This window comes from Copadichromis virginalis, linkage group LG7, assembly GCF_057382275.1.
Source record: "Copadichromis virginalis isolate Kocher_CV1m ecotype Utaka linkage group LG7, C_Virginalis_male_GT1.1, whole genome shotgun sequence".
NCBI lineage: Eukaryota > Metazoa > Chordata > Actinopteri > Cichliformes > Cichlidae > Copadichromis > Copadichromis virginalis.
In genome coordinates this window covers 30,204,644-30,227,109 of record NC_140624.1, presented here as the reverse complement: position 1 = coordinate 30,227,109, position 22,466 = coordinate 30,204,644, and the positions used below count along the sequence as shown (strand labels likewise).

Here is a 22,466-nt window from a genome sequence, read left to right as displayed (position 1 = left end):
AATGAAGCACAATGAGCACACCTGTGCAGGTACATATCAGATATACATGCTCATTTAAGTTGTGTATAGTTTCTTAGGGTATATTCACTATAGTGGCATGTTTACATATGATAGCACCATCACGTTCTCATCCCAAAATGTAACATATGTGACAAATTGCTGGTATGTTACGCTTTTGGCCACCCAACCCATCTGTATGTGAGTTGTGTTTAGTTTCTGAGGTTATATCACTATAGTGGCATGTTTATGATTGCACATAATCAAATCTATACTAGTTTCATTAACAGATCATCTGTCTTTGCATTATAAATAGCATTTTGCTTCAAAAGTGTTGCATATGCGTATGATATGATCACACAAATGTAAACAAAGATTTACAAATGTGTACAATCATTTGTGTTGAACTTTTGAGGACTCACAAGTGCATGCTTTAATCCACACACAAATACAAAGCAAGCAGAGGTAGATTGGTCTTAAATAGAAGCCCCCGGTGCACCGTGTGACTAACTAACTAACTTTTCCCCACTCTGCGACACACCCACTGCGTCAAACCATGGGAACTGGTGATTCTTTCTGAGACATGTGAAGCTAAAGACACCAGAAACCACAGTCAATTGTAAATTCAGTAAAGTTCTTATTCACGTCGGCAGTAATGACACCCAGTTACGTCAATCAAACATCACTAAAATTGCCTTAAATTGCTGGCTGGCTGAGTGTCCAAAAACCAATGTGGGCTTTGTAAATAATTGGAAAACTTGCTGGAGAAAACCTGGTCTTCTTAGGAGAGCTGTCATCCATCCCACCTTAGGTGGAGCGGCTCTCATTTCTAGAAATCTGGCCAAATTTATTAAACCCCAAAAAACGTGACTATCCAGAGTTGGGACCAGGAAGCAGAGTTGCAGTCTTATACGCCTCTCTGCAGCTTCTCTCCTCCTGTTATCTCCAATCCCCTTAGAGACTGTGTCAGCTCCTAAACAAACAAAAAAAAAACCAAGCTAAAAATCAGCAAAAAAAAACAAACCCAAAAAAACAACTTAAACAGAAAAAAATCCCAAAGACAGAAAAAAATAAAAGTCTCTGTTAGTACATGAAGTAACAATTGATCAACAAAATAGGTTTACTCTTCCTTACAGAAACCTGGTTGCAGCAGGATGCAAATGTTAGTTTAAATGAATTAACACCCCCAAGTCATACTAACTATCAGAATACTCGAAGCACAGGCCGAGGGGGCGGTGTGGCAGCAATCTTCCACACCAGCTTATTAATCAACCAAAGACCAAGACAGAGGTTTAATTCATTTGAAAGCCTGATGCTTACGTAAACCGGGGACATGTGTCCCTCTATCTTATATAAAGAGATCTATACTGCTGACCCCAAGTATAACATCTACAATATCTGAATCTAGGGCTTGTATCACAAATCTTAGACCTAGGCTCTTCCAGTTTAGAATTATCTCAGGCTTTCTCAGATTCATGCTCACTGATCTGCTAGGTTTGGGAAGGAGACTGGCAGTAGCAGTCTCTGTAAGAGTAAATAAGACCTCCAACCCACACAACACACAAGACCACAGATTTATGAAACAGAAAATTAGCTTTATGTAAATATTTTGTTAAGTTCCATTTGCCTTTTTATTAAAGCATGAATACCTTCAAGTGTAATAAATAACTCAAATATACCACAAAAATCATTTAAACCAGCGGTCCCCAACCTTCTTTGCGCCAAAGACCGGTTTAATGTCCGACAATATTTTCACGGAAAGGCCATTAAGGTGTCGCAGATAAATACAACAAAATTAAATAATACGACCAAGACAAAAACTATATTTTGTAAATATAATAATAAGTGTGAATTCACTGCGTAATTGTGTAACTTTATTAGCAGCGTCCTCCTGAAATGCGCCAACATCATTGAGAGTAACATCCACCTCTCTGCCCCTTAATGCTCTCTGGTCGCTATGGCAACGCGTAAATATTTATTTCAAAACAAAACACAACTACAACACGGGAAAAGACAGAATTAACGATAAAACCCCTGAAAACCATAAATTTCACGTCCAATCCTCAGCTCTCGCGGCCCGGTACCAAACGACTCACGGACCACTATCAGTCCGTGGCCCGGAGGTTGGGGGCCGCTGATTTAAACAACCACAATGCATGTAAAATAAGAAAAAAATGAAATATTTCAAAACCCCCAACAAAAACCTTTCTTTGGATACAAATGTCTAAAACTACACATAATGTCTCTTTCACTTACAACATCTTACCTTTGTGTCGACAAAACGTGCAATACACACAGATCAGGTTGTATTCCCAAGTGGGGTTTTGAGACTAATTTAACCATCGCACAGATCCACAAATGTGAGGTGAATTCAAGTTGCAGTATAAACATCTAACCTTCTACATTAAACATGAGAATGTTTATTTTTTCAAGTAAACTGGAAATTAAACTAGGAAACATGATTTACTGTCATGGTCCTATCTTTGTGTGTAGCTTAATTAATATTATTTGATTTATTGTTATATGTGGTTCAGTTTCCTTGTTTTTCCTAGTGTTGTCATTTGTATTTCTAGTTCTCTTAGTTATTTTGTGGTTTATTTATAATTTCTAGTCTTTAGCTTTTGCTACTGTGCCTCCCCTGTGTTCCACCTGTCATGTCTAGTCATCCAGTAAGTTGTGTTCTCATGTCTGTTCTTTCCCAGTCTGTGTCTGTGGCCCTTTCTCGTACTCGCGTTCTTGGTGAGTCCAGACTTGCCGAGAACGCGAGCACGGACTCGCGATTTGTACAGTTGGAACACCAGCGTACCCGAGGATGTCACAGGTCTGGAGTTTTTACTATTGTCCCCTCTTAAATTAACTTTAATTAATATGTTATGAAGCTTAACTTTAATCTCAGCCAAACTGATTTACTTAGGAACAAATAAAGCACTGAAATAAACCAAATTTGGAAATATATGATATCTTGATAAATCGAGCAGATATTTGAAGTTTACACAGCTACATTCTCGCTTGAAAATAACTTAAAAGTTTATTTTGTGACCCAGAAAGAGTAATATTTAAAAGTTTTTAGCTGCGCTCCTCCATCATTGCTGCATTCTGGGATATTTAGCTGTACCAAGTACACACAAGTCACCACCAATGCATGCTCGATAAAACAGGCGGAAGGGGGAACACATCCGGGAATTTTTCACATTCTCGGCTTGATGCGTACTTTGAATTGGAACAGTACTTGGTCTCCAACTGATGACGTATCACGAGTGCATGAGAACACAAGTACGCATATTGAGTACCTGTGTCTTGGCTACAACTATAGCTTGCCTTCACCAGTGTATGAATGTGAGAGTGAATGAATAGTGGTATTGTAAAGCGCTTTGAGGGGTCCCGAAAAGCGCTATATAAATGCAATCCATTAGATCAGTTCCCGACCTCCCAGCCCATTGTTCCTTCAGTGGGCTGGTTTCAGTCATTATGCAAATGTACTGTTTATAAGATTGGGGAAACCTGCTGTCAGCTGAGACTGAAGAAGTCACTTGGATGAGTGAGAAAACGTTTCTCACTGAAAACGCTACGTCCAGATGAATTGAATCAACTTTTGGAGATTCCTAGTCTGTTCCTAGTTCTAGTTTCCAGGTTTCAGTTTCCAGTTTCGGGTTATGTTTTCTTGCATCTAATGTTTTTAATTTTTTTTGGTCACAACAAGTAAAAGCTGCCTCTTTGAGTTAAACCTTTCCTGAACTGAACCACACAGCGATACATGAGAGAACAAAACAACCCTAACTAAGAGAACTAGAAATGCAAATGACTACAGTATGAAAAACAGGGAAACTGAACCATGAATAACACTAAACGAAAGAACATTAATTAACCAGTAGCACAAACACTGGGTCAGATGCTGTAGCTGTACAATGATTCTATTATATTCTAAATAGTAGTCTACATACATGACTTTGTATTAATGTGTTGAATAAACACAGAAGAACACAGGAGTGTGTGGAATGAACTGATCTTCTCTGATGTCTCCAGACTCTGTCAGGCTGCTGAATGGTTCCAGTCTGTGTTCAGGCAGACTGGAGGTGAAGTCTAACCAGAGCTGGTCCTCAGTGTGTGAAGATGACTTTGACCAGCAGGATGCAGAGGTGGTCTGTAGGCAGCTCGGCTGTGGGCCTCCTTCGGTCCTCCAGGGGGCGCTCTATGAAGAAGTGGAGGCTTCAGTGTGGAGCAAAGAGTTCCAGTGTGGAGGCCATGAGTCTGCTCTCCTGGACTGTAGAAGCTCAGGCTCAGCTAGAAACAGCTGCTCACCTGGCAAAGCTGTTGGACTCACCTGCTCAGGTAGAAGAGGAGCTGCTGCTTTGATGTAGTTCAAACTTACTTTATTCTTTGACTGATGGCTCTTTGCTTTCCATTAGAGCCTGTCAGGTTGGTGGGAGGAGCCAGTCACTGTGCAGGAACACTGGAGCTGAAATATCTGGGAGAGTGGAGACCAGTATATGACCTTCTCTGGTCCCTTAAGAAGGCAGTTTTACTCTGTTACCATCTAGACTGTGGCTCAGCTGTTTCTGTCACACAGAAGAAGGAGTCTACATGGAGATCTAAATGGAGTATCAGTCCTTACTGTGTTCAGTCAGGATGTCTTCTGAGAGAATGTGCAATATCGGATTACAATCACTTCATCCTGAATATCACTTGCTCAGGTAATCGTATTGATGAAATCATCCACAACTTCATATTTGATAGAAATGTACCAAGCTGCAAAAGATAGCAGCAGACTGTTTCCATCAGTCACACTCTGGCAGAGCTTCAGAAATCCTCTGCTTTTTTATGTCTGTCCATCTTCATCAGCCACTACATCTCTCTCACAAATCTTTCAGGATCCTTCTACTACATTTCAACAGCAGCTTCTTTAATTGTCATTATGAGGGGAACTAACAAACTAATGTCTACATATTTGAACAGATCACCTGGGCTTGTTTTTTTTAGTATCATCAAAGTCACACAGCAGAGTCTAAGGCTACGTTCACACTGCAGGTCTTGATGCTCAATTCCGATTTTTTGATCAAATCCGATTTTTGTCTGCTTGTTCACACTACAAATAAAATGCGACAGCAAATGCGCTCTAGTGTGAACGCTCAAAGCGGCCCGCATGCACAAAAGAAGAGGTCACAAACAACGCGCTCTGTTTAGACCCAGACCCAACAGTACTGTTTGACTGATGGCCCTTAATATTGTGGCGTGTTGGGGGAACAGCTAGTTCTCTCCCATCGTGCCTTGGGACATGTGCTGCTGTTTAGATGTTCTTGTTTTATTGTTTATGGTTACACTACTTTTAACTGTTATCTTAAATGTTGTGTTTGTACTGCGGTTCAAAGTCACTTACAGTTATTGTTTTATAGAATGACTGCAACCATAAGTGAGTTCTGTTATGCTGTTAATGACCCACGAAGCACAGTGTAGCATCAGCAAGTGTTGTAATAAAGAGCTCCCCCTACCAGCTTGGGGTTGAATAACAAGCTCAATCTCTCTCTGTGAGCTTCCTTGTAAAGATTCCTCTGCATGCCACAATATAAAGACTTCGGACTTTACGTTTCCCAATTTTTGCTTTAAGTTATTTTGTTATTTACATAATGTACATAACCTAATAATTATCTTTATTGCTGTTTTAGAGGAGCGGTGCTTCAGAGGATAGTTGCAGATTTCTGTCAGAATCTGCAGTTGTCTTCTCAACAGTTTCACTAACATCTACACTTATTGACCAGGAAGTGTTCGCGATGTCTTCTCCGGAGCTGATAATTGGAGTCTGTTTTGTGTCAGTGACGTAAAAGACGATTTAATGCGACATGACTGTTCAAACAGCAGTCGTTTTCTAAAACATCAGATATGTATCGGATTCAGTACCACATTCGAAAGTGACCCAGATCGGATTTGAAAATATCGGATTTGTGCCGTTCACGCTGTCATAACATGATCAGATAGGGTCCAAAAACAAAAAACAAACCTGATTTGATGCACTCTCGCCTGCAGTGTGAATGTAGCCTTAGTGTAAGTTCTGTGGCTTCATAACATTTGGCAGTTGGAATCCCTGTCGCTTTCACTGTGGCTTTTGTGCAGATCTCCCATTTACGTTACTATGCTGCCACTATGTAACGGAGCGAAGGTGATTTTATTTCCACAGTGTTTTTTAAAGGAGGGAAATCTTCCTCCAAACGGACAGAGCAGTGGAGCCGCCAAGGGAAAGCACACAAATAAAAACTGTATAGTTAAAATATAATTTATTATATTTAAATAGTTAAAAATATAAAATGAATTAAAACAACCCTGGCCAGGGGACAACATGGTAAAAATCAATAAAACACAACATTAAAAGTCCAGTGGTGTCCGCCAACTGAGCATTTCAGTTTTGTCTGACACAGGAGTGGAGTCAATAATTAAATAAGGAGGTAGATCGGAGGAATAAGAGCTAGCAGAGAGAGACTGGTTTGCCAAAACCTCCTAGGGCAGGGGTCACCAACACGGTGCCCGCGGGCACCAGGTCGCCCGCAAGGACCACATGAGTCGCCCGCGGGCCTGTTCTAAAAATAGCTCACCATAACAACTTACCAGTAAGCTGCATCTATTTTTATTTTTTCTTGCTATTTTTTTTAATCACAATTGCATTGGTGTTAATTTGTTAGAGATAATATATTAAAAAAATGTTTATTATTAAATATTAGATCATGATCTAATATTTAGTGCTAGCTGGTCTCCACGGAAACAGTTGCCGTGAAGACCAGCAAAGGCAAAGGTGAGGAGATGAGGAAAACATGGCGGAAAAAAGGAAGAAAACATATAATTTTCACAGTGAATGGGAGGAAGAGGTTTTTTTTACCACTGTGAAAGATTCATGCGTGTGTCTCATTTGCGGGGCAACTGTGGCAACGGCAAAGCGGCACAACGTGGAGAGACATTTCCGAACGTGTCACACAAGCTACCATGCTAACTACCCAAAGGGCAGCACACTGCGAGCGGAAAAGGCCCGCGAATTAAAGGCAGGTTTGAGCAAACAGCAGTCTTTTTTCACGAGACCGGTGAAAAACTCTCAAAAAGCAACCGAAGCCTCATTTAGAGCTACACATTTCATGATTAAGAAAAAGAAGGCATTTTTAGACGGGGAGTATTTCAAAGAAGCAATGATGATAATTGCAAAAACTGTGCTTAAAGACGAGAAATATGGAAACGATGTAATCTCCACTCTCTCTGATGTCCAGCTGGGGGCAACTACAATTGTTAGAAGAGTGTCGGCTATGTCCGGGAACTTGGCCGATCAGTTGGATCAGGATCTGGCAAAGTGCAGTTGGTTTAGCATCCAGTGTGACGAGTCCGTCGACAGCAGCAGTACAGCACAGCTGATGGTCTTTATCCGGATGGTATTTGATGGTTTCTCCACAAAAGAAGAACTTCTGACACTACTGCCGCTAAAGACAACAACGAAGGGAGTTGACATCTATAACGCGGTGAAGGAGTTTTTCGCGAAGAAAAAGGTACCGTTGGAAAAGCTGGTATCAGTGACTACCGACGGGGCTCCTGCTATGATCGGCCGACATACGGGATTCATCGCTCACTGTAAAGGTGACACAGAGTTCCCAAACTTCATGCATTACCACTGCATCATTCACCAGCAGGCGTTATGCCCAAACGTGATCGGCTTCGAGCACGTCATGACTCCCGTCGTGAAGATCATAAACAGCATCCGCTCCAGAGCTAAACAGCACAGAACATTCAAGGTGCTATTGGAGGAGCTGTCAGCTGAATATGGTGACCTGCTACTACATACGGAAATCCGATGGCTCAGCAGGGGACGGATTTTGCTTCGTTTTTTGTCACTTTTGGGTGAAATCAAGGAGTTCATGCAATCCAAAGGGGAAGACACATCTCTGCTGGAGGACACTGAGTGGACACTTGACCTTGCGTTTTTAACAGACATTACTGGGAAACTGAACCATTTGAACTGTGAGCTGCAAGGCAAAGGTAAGACTGTTGCTGACATGATAAGTGCTTTAAATGGATTTAAAGCCCAGATGAACATTTTCTCTGTGCATTTACAGAGAAAAAAGGTGCTGCACTTTCCCTCTGTGCAGATGGTGCTGAAAGACAATGCTTCTGCATCTGAGACTTTTGACAAAGTTGCAGAAAAGTACACTCAAGTCATAAACCGACTTGGTCAAGAGTTTGAGAACAGGTTTTGTGACCTTGATCAGCTTGAGCCATGTGTCTCATTTGTTTCCAATCCTTTCATGAATGTGGACACAACATGCATTGCTGAGCAACTAAGTTCAATGTTCAGCTTGGATGCTGGACAGGTGGAAATCGAAATTGTAACATTGCAAAATGACGTCCACCTCAAAGCCTATCTGGGTGCACCAAACTTTTGGTGCCTTGTTGACACAGAAAAGTACAGTGGTGCGTGCACAGCAGCTATGAAGGTTGCCAGCCTGTTTGGTTCAACCTATCTTTGTGAATCAGCCTTTTCTGACATGAACTTCATCAAGAACAAACACAGAACACGCCTCTCCGATGCACATCTGCAAGACTCACTCAGAGTTGCAGTGTCAAGTTATACCCCAGATTACAACACACTGGTGAACAGCATGCAATGCCAGGTTTCCCACTAACAGACAAAGAAAGCCATATTAGATGTTCTCAGTGGCAACATTACAGTGTCATGTCAAAGTTGAATTTAATTATTGAAAAACAAATGTGTTTGTTAAGTGTAACATGTGACAATTTGCTTTAAAATGCTGCCAATTTGGTGAAAAGTTCTGTAAAATTTGAAAGTTGATTTTTTGTATCTTACATACATACAAAAATAATGTATGTAACAGTGCATGATTTGTTAAAATTTGTTAGTGGTAAGTGAAAATGTTGTAGAAGTGATCACTTCAAAATGTAAATACTTGCAGAGATATATAGAAATAAAGCGTTGCATATTGATATTTATGTTTCCTACCTTGTTTCCTAATTGCATTCTTTATAATTATGGTGAAAAATAATTAACATAATTAGTGTCCGTACATAGATGAATATCATTAATTATTAATGATAACACATAATTAAGTTAAACTGAGGAAATTTGTTATTTGAGAAGTGTGTGTCAAACTGGTAGCCCTTCACATTAATCGGTACCCAAGAAGTAGCTCTCACTTTCAAAAAGGTTGGTGACCCCTGTCCTAGGGTCTTTTAGACTGTCAGTGGTCAAAGTCAGAAAGTAGTCACATTTAGCCTTCCTGATGGAGAAAGTAAACAGATTACACAGCTGACAAAAACATAGCCAATCAGCATCAGATCCAGACTTTCTAGCAGCTGCCCAGGCCTGGTTTCCTTTATATAGGAGACCGGCCAATTCAGAATTGAACCAGGGGCTGTCCCAACCTTTCACACTGACCTAACAAAAATTTGTCTGCGAAGGAGATAAAACTCTCCTGAAAATATTTCCAAGCTAAACTGATATTGTCAATATGACATGAAAAACTGAAAAAACCCTGAAATTTCTCACTGAAAAGCTTTAAATTTCTTTTTGTGATAATGTGATGCTTGAGGAGTGAGATTTTAGTGTTTCTCACAGCACCAACTACGCAGTAATCAATCAGGTCATTGACAAAAACTGCTGATATGGAAAAGTAAAAAGAAAAAAAAACGGTCAATAAGAGAAGATTTATCTGGGGATTTGAGATCAAGGCATGTGGGAATAATTTGCGTTAGATTTAAAAGCAAGCAGTGTGCCTTCATCAGACACAGAAGAAAGCCAGTTCCAATTAAAATCACCTACCAGAATGATTTCTGGTAGGTGACAGACTGAACGGTAAATGTTAAATCCATCAATTGCCATGTCTTAATGCAGTATAGATTTGGATAGCCAGAAACAACAATTATATCAGGACCAGTTAAACAGGCCCAGATTCTAATCATATCCATCTTAGAAACCACACTACGAGCGTTTATATGAAGGATGTGTAACCCAGGCATCATTATTAGACACTTATGTATAGTTTTCTGGTTAACAAACAACTGTAGAGCTAGTATTATAGCTGACACCACATGTAGAATTTAAGTTATCACAGAAAGGATGACATTTTTCTAAAACCAGTAAACAATAAAATCTGAAGAAAAAAAAATCAGATTCAGTCACGCTAATGTTCCAAGGCCTACGAAGAGATCCAATCTCCAGTGCTGATGTCACATAGCCTATAACTACTACCCATGAGTATAAACCAGGGGTCAGCAACCCTGGGCACACGAAGGGTTAACTGATGGCACGACCATAGCTGGACTGGCCATCAGGGATACCAGGCATTTGCTCGGTGGGCCGATGGTGATTTTTCATTTTTATAGGTGGATGGGTTTTTTTTCTTTTTTTTTGTAACTGTATAAACAATGAAAGGTGGTGGATTGGCCAGATGCTGGCAGATGTGTAAAAATAACTCAGTTGTTTGGTGGTGACTATGGTGGAGCTTCCACAGAGGCCAGCAGGTGGATGAGGAAAAGGGGAGGCAGGAAGAGGAGAGACCCGAGGCGGTCGCCGGTCCGAGTGTCAGGTGAACTGAACTTCAGGTAAGAAGTTATGACCTGCAGTCTATCTGGGTCAGATATAAACCAAGTTTAGGTGGAGTTTATTTTCATTGTGCTAACTTTTTACAATCAATTACAATAACTTGTACTGCGTACAAGCATGATGGAGTTTCTATACAATAATAATAATGGATTGGATTTATATAGCGCTTTTCAAGGCACCCAAAGCGCTTTACAATGCCACTATTCATTCACTCTCGCATTCACACACTGGTGGAGGCAAGCTACGGTTGTAGCCACAGCTGCCCTGGGGCAGACTGACAGAAGCGAGGCTGCCATATCGCGCCATCGGCCCCTCTGGCCAACACCAGTAGGCGATAGGGTAAAGTGTCTTGCCCAAGGACACAACGACCAGGACAGAGAGCCCGGGGATCAAACCGGCGACCTTCCGGTTACAGATACGCTTCCCAACCCCCTGAGCCACGGTCGCCCAGCTAGGTGAGTGCTATGATGTTACTGATAGCGAACTTTATTTTATTCATAAGATTAGTAGAGTTGCCAACCGTCCTGTAAAAACTGAATCGTCCCGCATTCAGAGAAAATATTACGCGTTTTGTATTGAGCTGAGAAGGAACACAGCATGTCCCGTACTTTAGCTAGAATGGAAAAAGACACAAAGCTGGATTTATTCTGCGTCCTTACGCTGTCAGCTGCCTCTTCTTCTCTCATTCAATCATGAAACTGATCAATAATCAGCTGATTGGCTTTTCTCTCTTGTTTGTTTATTGCCCACTTTGCTCCAGAAAGAGGAAACCAGCAGATGTCGCATTAAACAACAGCAACGTGTTTAAGCTTGATCAGCTGTTGTTAGAATTTATTTAATATTAATTTCTAATATCAGCTGATGTTTGCTGGAGCCACAGCTGTAAAAGCTGCTGGTCATGATATCGGTTTGTATATCTGGTGAGAGGGAAACATGAAGATGGAACCAGGAGATGTCCTTACTGAATCATCAGAGCTGAACAGGTGATGGAGAAACAGGTTTACCTTTTAGGTGACATGAATTAGTTGAAGGGAAGTTATGAACTGTTTCTGAGGGACAAATAGCACCAGGATCCTTTTTTATGTAGCTGACAGCTGGTAACTGTGCAGGGGCGGGTCTAGCAAAGTTTTGCCAGGGGGCCAGGTAGGGCATTTATAAATGGTAAAATGATAAATGGCCTGTATTTGTATAGCGCTTTAACTCAATCCCTAAGGACCCCCAAAGCGCTTTACACTACATTCTATGCGCTTACCTGCTGCTCTCTGGCAGGTAGCTCCATGCCCTCCTGGGTTTTAATTGCACCTTAGAACACACATGCATCAACACTACAATGAGCGGGTGGAGGGTGGTTTGGAGTCTTCTCTCACCCCCATTCTCTGCGGCCTGCTGGAGCGGGGGGGCCGGGAGGAGGAGTTGGCCGTCCGACTGCGGTCTGGAGTGTGGGGCCTCCCTGCTGCTGCGGAGTTGGGGCGGTCTGCCTCCCCCCACCGCAGAGAAAAAGGGTAACACCACCTGGGTCTGGGTGCAGTTCCCCCCTCCAGGGGCAAGGGTACCTAGACCCGGTTCTTAGAGTACGCTTGGGGAGTGTGATTGTGTGTACAGCGTCTCTTTATGTCTGTCTCCACGTTGGTTGAGTGTGGAGTAAGTGCATATGAGAGCATGAGGGTGGGAATGGATGTTTGTATCTGTGTGTGCCTGTATGTCTGTGTCTATATGTCAGGTTGGGTTTCAGACGCCACCTCTCTGGGGACATCTCAGGCCCTCCAAGGTTTGGAGGCCTATCTCCACCCACCACCACTTCCCCTGCCAGTGGCGGACTCCCTCAGGTGCGTTGGTGGTTCTTTGTGTCTGGGGATGGGCGTCCAGGTACACACCGGCTCACTCCTTGGTGGCCGCTTATCGGGGCCTGGAGCCTGGGGCTCGCTCGGGCCACTTCGGAGGTGGGGTGCCCCCGGCCTCTCGGCCTGGGGCTCGGTCACTCAGGCACAGCTGGCTGCCGGCGGAGCTCATGGGCACGTCACTGCAACCCCCCCTGGCTTCTGCACGGTGGCTGCTGAGTGAGCCCTCGTCTGGGACTCTCCTCAGCTCTTACTGGGACAGTGGCGCGGCTGCCCCTCTGTTGGTCTTCCTTGGTCTCTTGTGTTCTGGGGGCCTCTGGATGTCTGGAGTTTTGATCTCCTCCATACCTGCTTCATACCCTGGAGGATGGGGCTGTGGCTCCCCCACACTCCCTAGCAGATCGTTACATGGAGAAACCTTTGGAATACAAGCATGCTGATCCACACAGGTATGCACACAGGTGTACACACGGGTATTCACAGACGCGGACTACAGCTCTCTTGGCTGCTGCCTCAAAGCACATTGTGCGCTGTCTATCTTGCGTGCTTTAATTTAAAATATATCACATGTGAAAGTGTCGAGTAATTCCTTTGTTATGTTATTAAAATACCCTCTGTCCAAGGGTCCTGCTCTACCTGCATTGCTCCGCCCACCCCTGAGGTTCATCCCTTCAGTTATGACCAGTATCCAGCATGGGATACTGCCTGACGGACCATTTCGTGGGCTGCATCGCCCACTCTGCCTATGTGGACCTCAAGCGTCATCCTAAGAAAGAAAGAAAGCACTGGTGAACTCAGCAACGCAAAAAACCTGGATGTCCATGGAAGAGAAACCTGGATGTCCGGGGTTTCTCTTCCATGAGGAAGCGAAACTCCGGACATGCAATCTAATTTCTCAATGGTGCGACAAAAAAAATTCCTAGGTTGCACCGGTGCAACCAGCCATTGAAGTAAAAACATAAACAAAAAGACTTTGCAACTCTGACAGTCTCCGTGTGGTCAACAACAGACACACATTACGCCCATTCTATTTGGGTGGTCAAACCCAATTAGAGATAGTGAGGGCGGGACCTGTAGTCCTACTCGTGTGTACGTTTGAAAGTGGAGGCGGATAGAGAGAGGCGAGTAGCTTGAATAAGGTGATATCGATTTATTAAATCCTGAATCAACTATTAAATATAAAGGTATTTTGCCAGAAATGCTATAATCTCAGGTTAAACCTGACAAATCTATTTCAACAACCACCAAACAGCTAAAACAGCAAATGAGAGCAGGTAAACGTCAACATCAGTGAGATGGCAGCTTTCTCACCCAACGGCATGAACACGGACACGCCGTCGGTGCTGAAAGCTGACAGCTCACAGATTCTGATGTGTCGGGTCCATGCTTCGTGTTTACGTCTTTTTTTTGCTCTAGATTCTGAAACTGCAGCTTTTCTCTCTCTCCAACCAAAATTCACTGAACCAGCAGCAAAAGAAGATCAAAACTACGCTTCACATTTGCTAAACATCGTCATAAGTTCCCTCTTACTTTTCCCGTTTTGCTTTCACCACGATAAAATCCCACTTCATGCACAGCTCTCCCTCTCTCTCTCTCTCTCTCTCTCTCAGTGTACTTCAAGACCAGTTTCCCATCTCAAATCTCTGTTTTCTGCATTATTCGTTTGTTTATTACACACATTGACTGTAGAAAAGATGGACAGAGCCAGAGTCTGCGCAGTAGTGACTTGAGGTGGAGCGACTGTGTAACGCTTTCGCCCACACACCCGCTGGACGTGACCAGTGTTGCCAACTTAGCGACTTTGTCGCTATATTTAGCGAGTTTTCAGACCCCATAAATGCTTAAAAAGACGTGAAAGCGCGTATCGCTTTTACTCTCAACAAGCAGCGGGTGCTGTAACGCAGTCAGTTCTTCTTTTACTTTTATGCTGTTTTGTGGATGGTTTAAAACTACTTATAAACACACACACACAAAGTAACTCCACCAGAGTGCCTATTTCGGGTCACTTTTGCCGGTCCAAGCCCGGGTAAAGGAGCAGGGTTGGAATTGTGACATTAAAAAAACAATTGCTAAAAGAAATTTAATTTGTAGTTCTAAATAAACTCTAAATGCATTTAGGACGTTTTTTACTCACTTTATGTCTCTTCCACGATGTTATTTCTCTCTCCAACAACATAGGTTACAATTAGATTAGCATGACCAATTATGCAAATTTGGCGATGATGTCATTTAGCGACTTCTAGCGACTTTTAGGACAGCCAATAGCGATTTTCCTTACTGAGGAGACGGCAACACTGGACGTGACCTCAAACACGCCCCCCTACACTTTTTTTGTAGCCCGGCTGCTCGAGTTTTTTTGCTGGTTTACCGCGACTGACGACTCGTTTAATTAAGGTCAATACAACCATGTCACTGTTATAAAAAAAGACATACAGCTTATCATCTTATAGTTCTAAAATCACTCTGTTGTTAATTTGTTTGCTAGCTTAGCCACTAGCATACACTAGCTAGCTAGCTGTTGCTAGCTAGTTAGCGATGCTACACACCTAATACTCTAATAGTCTGTGTTATTGAAGGATTCAGCACTTCTTATGTTTTTTTTTTATCCATTTTTAGACAGCGGCGAGATCAGCTGTACACTCCACAGCCCAGAGTTACTGTTAATATCAAAAATATAATGCTGTCCTTTGAGATTTTAACATAAGACTGTGAGTGTAATGGATCCAAAACTGTTTAAATCTTCAGAGCCGTCTACAGCCTGGTAACATGGAAACTTTAAAAAAATCAGCAGAACGTTTCAGTAGTGTAGTCTAATTTGTTCTTTTCATTTAATAATAGTCCATATTATATCAACAGCTACATTCACCCTGGAGAGAAACTAGTGAGGGAGACCATTAGGATCAAGCTGGGTTTCCTGGGTCCACAGGTTTGGAGAAACTTCTTCCCTTTCTTTCATCACAGCTGTCCTGTGCCTGTGCTACAGTACTTTAATCCATAGTTCCTGATTAATGAGGAGTTACTGAAGTACAAGCTTTTAAAAAAGATGTTACTGTCTTTACAGATGTGGCAAGAGACTGAAAACATGCTGTTGTTTGCACATATTTAATATTCAGCTCTGCACAGGAGCTGCAGCAGGGTGCCGCCTGTTGTTTTTAAAGTATAATACTTGTAATAAAAGTAAATCAAATCAAATCACTTTTTTTGTCACATCACATGTGCAGGTACACTGGTACAGTACATGCGAGTGAAATTCTTGTGTGCGAGCTTCACAAGCAACAGACGTGTGCAAAAAAATACAATAACATAAAACAAGCAAAATATAAGAATGGCTAAATCTGAGAGTAATAGATATATGTACAATATAAGAGTGTATGCATTACTGGATGTGTCATGGTTCTGCGTCGGTGACCCAGTGTTTTAGATTTTTGTACTCTTATTTTTGATATTATGAATGACAGTTTGTGTTTTGGTTTCCCAGTCTTTATTCTGTGCTCCCTCTGTTTTCCGTCATCCCTGCCTGTGTATCCCCTGTAGTGTAGTCAGGTCTCTGTGTTAAGCACGCGTCTCTGAGTCTGTATTTGTGTTTCCTGTTTTATTTTGAAAGTCCGTGTCTGATCTCAGTGTGTTCACTTTACACTTCCTTGTCTCATCAGTTCAGAATCAGAATCAGAATCAGAATGGGGTTTATTGCCAAATGTTGAGCAGGTTTACAACATTAGGAAATTGCTGCGGTGCTTCAGTGCAAACATGCTGTCATAAATAGCACTTAAATAGACATGGAAAAAAATAAAAGTAGGGATAAGAATTAAAAGTGCTACGTGGAAAGATATGTGCATGAGATATACATGAGATATACATGAGATATACATGAGATATATACATGAGAATAAGAATTAAGAGTGCTACGTTGAAAGATATATACATGAGTGATTCTGATTTCCCCCAGTTGTGCTCTCCTTCTGTGTCTCATTCCCCTCGTTACTTCCCAGTGTATTTAAACCCTGTGTTTCTCTGAGTCAGTGTCGCATCGTCCCTCATGCTGTGTGGAGCTCCCTGTGTCTCACTGTGAGCTTAGTTTGCGTTTGTATAACTTTCCCCTGCTAGCAAATAAAACTGAGTTCTTTGTGTATAAACCTCGTGCCTGAGTGCCTGCATTTTGGGTCCAACTCCTGCCTGCTGCACAGCGATTCATAACAGAATGACGCGACCACAACATGGACCCAGCAGACTTACCTGGGGAGAGCGATCTGATACGAGTCCAACGCCTAGTCGAGTGGATAACCCACACTTCTAATACAAGGGCAAAGATTGTGGGGATAAATGCTATTGAAGCAATCCTCGAAGGAAATTCCTATCTCCGACAGGTCAGAGGATGTTTGGCCAGTTTGAAAGAAGCCCGGGAGGCGGCACGAGCTCTGGAAATATCGGACTTGGCCCAGCAGCAACAAACAACAGCCACCCTGGAGCAGCCGCGCCAGCCTCACCGGCTGGATGTGGTTTTGCCCGGCTCGTCGGAGCCGTCTGCGGGGAAGAAACGACAATCGCGCCGCCGGCGCGCCACCCCACAGCCGGACATTCAGACTTCTAAATCAGCTCCTGCTGGAAGCTTGGATGAGCCCATCCAGCACTCCGCAGTTCCCACGCCGCCACCTGCCTTGTCCCCTGGGGGTTCTGGAGAGCCCGGCCAGCCCTCCCTCGTGTCTGCTGGGGGTTCTGGAGAGCCCGGCCAGCACTTTTTCATCTCCGCTGGGGGGTCCGAGGGGCCCGTTCAGCCACCCGTCTCCGCTGGAGGGTCCAAGGGGCCCGTTCAGCCATCACCGTCATCCACGCCTGCAGCGGCCTCGTCAGCTGGAGGGCCCGAGGGGCCGGTTCAGCCATCACCATCATCAGCTGGGGGTCCAGGAGGACCCAGCCAGCACGTCTTTATGTCTGCTGACAGTTCTGGCGAGACCGTTCAGCCACCACCGGCTCCACCACCGCCTGCAGCAGCTTCATCCACGCCGCCTGCAGCAGCTTCATCCACGCCTTCCGCCTCGCCTGGTCCAGCCTCCTCGCCTTCCGCCTCGCCTGGTCCAGCCTCCTCGCCTTCCTCTGGTTCCGCGGCTGCTATGTTGCCCTCTGGTCCAGCCTCGTCTGGTCCTGCAGTTGACTTGCCACTTCCTCGTCCACACTTTGCACGGCCGGCTCGTCCCCAAGATCTCCTTCGCCTGAGTCGCCGCCGTTGCCATGCGCACGGTCGGCCCCCTGAGCTGTTTCCACGTCGCCGCCATTGTTCTGGTTGGGACGACATCTTCCACGCATTTCCTGATGAATCTACAGACTGAGTCTGTGTACTCATCAATGTCATTAGCAGCCACGTGAAACATTCCCCAGTCCGCGTGATCAAAACAGTCCCGCAGCGTAGACTCCGACCAACTGTGCACCGCCCTCAGGGTTGGAGCTTCCTGTTTCAGCTTCTGCCTGTAGGCGGGCAGGAGCAGGATGGAGCGGTGATCTGATTGCCCGAATGGAGCACGGGGAAGGGCTTTGTACGCATCCCGGAAAGAGGTGTAGCAGTGGTCAAGTAGCCTGTCTCCACGAGTGTTGAAATGGATGTGTTGGTGGAGTTTTGGTGAAACTTTCTTCAGGTTTCCCTTATTAACCCTTTACAGCCGATCGGAGTGGGCACGCTCTGTTTTGCGTAACTATTTTTAAATCCCGGTAGCTCTGCAACCAAGTAAGCTAGCGCAATAATTTTTTTTGCATATGAAACTGGAGGAGTTGTACTTACATCTTATGCCATCAGCTTGTCCTAGGTCACAGTTTCCTTCCACATATAGCTTTGCAAAAACTGCATAAAAATCACTTGCAGCAACAAAAACATGATATTCCAGAAACACGCTTCGCCGATCCATCAGCTGTTTGTAACACTTCCTACGTCCATCAGCGCGAACTATCACATGACCGCATGACCTGCCCGAAACCGGAAGTGACGTCATTTTGCGGAAATGTAGTTTTTTACGATCGGGGCCTTATGAGCTTGTGTTTTACTTGTTATGTGTTTTAAAAAGTTATGTTTGACTTTATGACTTTCTGTGTCGTTTCTGGGATGCTTAAGACTCATATTGCACTGCTGGAAATAGTTTATTTTGATGCATATGCTGTTATTTTGCAAATTTGCACTATAATATTTATTTTCGTTTTTCCTGCAGTATATAAAAATTGGTGTATTTCAAAAACAAAACTATGAAGACACTCAAAATAAATTTCCTGTGGTGGGAAACTAGTTTGTGTAACTTTTTTGTATTTACAGTTTTGCGGGATAAGCCTCTTAAATTTCTCTAACTAGAAATATATGTTAAAAAAACAAAAACGATTTTCAATTTTTTTGTAGTTTATTGCACTTTTTTGCAATTTATGTAATTACTATGCACCTAATGCAGACATATTATTAAAGTTTGGGCTATAATGGTTGTATTGATGTATAGCAACTTGAAATGCTCCCAAAAATGGCTCCACAGCATGTAAAAATATAATATAAGTCTAGTGAGGGGCGTGAGAATGTACTTGTGGTCACTGACGTGTTTTCAAAGTTTTCTCAAGCATACCCTACAGTAGATCAACGGGCAAGTACAGTGGCACGGGTATTAACTGAAAAATGGTTTTATATCTATGGGGTCCCTAAGCGTATCCATAGTGATCAGGGAAAGAGCTTTGAGGGAGACTTGCTGAAACGTCTGTGTCACCTGTACGGCATAGACAAAAGCAGGACCACACCATATCATCCTGAGGGCAATGGACAATGCGAGAGATTTAACAGAACACTCCATGATCTGTTGCGTACGCTCCCTCCTGATAAGAAAAGAAAGTGGCCGCAATACTTGCCACAGGTATTGTATGCTTACAATACCACAGAACATCAGTCCACCGGTTTTTCACCTTATGAGCTTATGTTTGGTCAGAAGCCCCAGTTGCCCGTTGACTTCTTACTGGGGGCTTCCCAGTCGGAACCAATGTCTAGATCTGCGCAGGAGTGGGTAGAGGAGCATAAACAACGTCTAAGTTCAGTTTATGTGCATGCGAAAGAACAACTCCAACAAGCTGCAGAGAGGAGAAATAAACATTTTCAGCCCACAGTTACTTCCCTTCTCTCCCCAGGTACTCTGGTTTATCGGAAAAGTCATCCTTTAGGCCGCCATAAGATCCACGATGCCTGGGATCCTATGGTGTATGTTGTTGTGCAGAGTATGGACAAAGAAGGCAGGGTTTACAAAATACGCCCTAGAGATCGTTCAGGTCCAGACAAGAACTTAAATCGGGCCGAGTTGAGAGTAATACCCTCAGGTATTGTAGCACCTGCTCCAGACGAATATCCTCTCTCTGACCCAGGGCTGGTAGTTGAGTCACCCCGGCAGTCAACATCAGATACACCAGATGATGACAGTGAGGCTGGTGGAGTTGTACTCGCCCTTGTTCCAAACCCACCCAAAGATCAGCCACCCTCGGTATGTGTTCCCGAGCTTGTTAGTGAAACTAGTAGCATAGGCTCGAGCAACTTGAACCCTGTATCCATAGTTCCAGAACAGCCAGAGGAAAGTGGGATTGATAATAGGGAGAATGTTTTAGAGCAGGACTCGGGAAGAGTTCAGGGGCGGCCTAAAAGAAGTACAGCAGGAAAGCATTCTAACCCCTTTAATCTCCCACGGTCAGTAAATCAGACTACTGCTGTTCTCACTAGCGATTCACAGAGCTCTCTTGTCCATAATGATTTGCCCCAAAATTTATTTAGGCCCTGGCAGTAAGTGGTCACCGGGACGGTGACCTTTTAAAACGGGGGCAATTGTAATGGGGAAGTCTTTAGGACCCAGGGGACCCAATGGAGGGTATAAAAGAGGAAGTAGCAGCAGGTGCTCTTCATTTCCACTGACGAGCGGCTGTGAATCGCTAGTGAGAACAGCAGTAGTCTGATTTACTGACCGTGGGAGATTAAAGGGGTTAGAATGCTTTCCTGCTGTACTTCTTTTAGGCCGCCCCTGAACTCTTCCCGAGTCCTGCTCTAAAACATTCTCCCTATTATCAATCCCACTTTCCTCTGGCTGTTCTGGAACTATGGATACAGGGTTCAAGTTGCTCGAGCCTATGCTACTAGTTTCACTAACAAGCTCGGGAACACATACCGAGGGTGGCTGATCTTTGGGTGGGTTTGGAACAAGGGCGAGTACAACTCCACCAGCCTCACTGTCATCATCTGGTGTATCTGATGTTGACTGCCGGGGTGACTCAACTACCAGCCCTGGGTCAGAGAGAGGATATTCGTCTGGAGCAGGTGCTACAATACCTGAGGGTATTACTCTCAACTCGGCCCGATTTAAGTTCTTGTCTGGACCTGAACGATCTCTAGGGCGTATTTTGTAAACCCTGCCTTCTTTGTCCATACTCTGCACAACAACATACACCATAGGATCCCAGGCATCGTGGATCTTATGGCGGCCTAAAGGATGACTTTTCCGATAAACCAGAGTACCTGGGGAGAGAAGGGAAGTAACTGTGGGCTGAAAATGTTTATTTCTCCTCTCTGCAGCTTGTTGGAGTTGTTCTTTCGCATGCACATAAACTGAACTTAGACGTTGTTTATGCTCCTCTACCCACTCCTGCGCAGATCTAGACATTGGTTCCGACTGGGAAGCCCCCAGTAAGAAGTCAACGGGCAACTGGGGCTTCTGACCAAACATAAGCTCATAAGGTGAAAAACCGGTGGACTGATGTTCTGTGGTATTGTAAGCATACAATACCTGTGGCAAGTATTGCGGCCACTTTCTTTTCTTATCAGGAGGGAGCGTACGCAACAGATCATGGAGTGTTCTGTTAAATCTCTCGCATTGTCCATTGCCCTCAGGATGATATGGTGTGGTCCTGCTTTTGTCTATGCCGTACAGGTGACACAGACGTTTCAGCAAGTCTCCCTCAAAGCTCTTTCCCTGATCACTATGGATACGCTTAGGGACCCCATAGATATAAAACCATTTTTCAGTTAATACCCGTGCCACTGTACTTGCCCGTTGATCTACTGTAGGGTATGCTTGAGAAAACTTTGAAAACACGTCAGTGACCACAAGTACATTCTCACGCCCCTCACTAGACTTGTCCAAAACACTGAAATCAATGGCAATGACTTCCAGGGGTTTAGAAGCCACCAAACCCCCCCTGAATGTGCGAACTTTTGGTTTTACAGCCTTTGCCAAGACACAACGATCGCACTCCTGACAATATTTCTCAATGTCACGTGCCATAAAGGGCCAAAAACACCTTTCTCTCACCAGGCTGGTAGTGCGTCCAATGCCTTGATGCCCGGCTGTGAACAATGGTTGTGTGAGTAGGTGAAGAGCCTGAGAAGTTTTAATTGTCTGCTACACAAACAGTTGTTTTAAACCTCTACAGCAGAGGTTCGAGGTACAGGCTGTTTTTCTTTTAGTGTTTTTTTAAATTTGTTGAAATGTATTTGATGTTTATTGTATTTTATGTTTTAGTAGTGATTTTTACAAGATAAGCCAAGATAAGCCAGGTGTGCAGCAAACACAGTTGTCTGCTGGAGGTATGTTAACTTAATATATTTGACATTAAAAAAAGTATATTGATGCACTATAATCTAATTTATATTGTATTGCCTCCTGCAGGGCAGGCTGCACATGTGAATTTGTCGCTGTTTTTTTCCCCTCCTTCTCCTTGTTGTTGTGTTTTTGGTTTTGGTAGGGTCACCTTTTAAAACTGTTTTTTTTATGCCGGGTTTGTTTTTATTTCTACTGGGCTGGTGCAATATTAGTCGGGCAATGTGCAATCCCTGAGTGGGACTCTTACCTTAGGGGAATTAGGATCTTTAGAGGTGCTCTGTGTGGATTTGCAGTGAATAAGTTTTTATTAAGAGTGATTTTTAGTGCCACCGATTATTGCCTGAACTAGCACTTAGTGCATGCGATAAGTGTTCTGTTGGGCTCGTATTTATTTGGGGTGGATTTGTTTCTTTTAAAGCAACGAGCATCTGGGACCGCCAAGGGAGAGCAAGCCCTCAGGTG

At 43.7% G+C, this 22,466-nt stretch overlaps 1 protein-coding gene across 1 annotated transcript in view; it reads left to right on the top strand.

Annotated features, from left to right (window-relative positions):
- LOC146705307 (scavenger receptor cysteine-rich type 1 protein M130-like) overlaps positions 1–22,466 on the top strand; it is a 65,920-nt gene that overhangs the window by 16,829 nt on the left and 26,625 nt on the right. The window contains exons 11-12 of the mRNA XM_085462952.1: positions 4,021–4,326; positions 4,404–4,688. Of these exons, the coding sequence (XP_085319078.1) occupies positions 4,021–4,326; positions 4,404–4,688 (591 nt within the window). The remainder of the gene's footprint in view (positions 1–4,020; positions 4,327–4,403; positions 4,689–22,466) is intronic.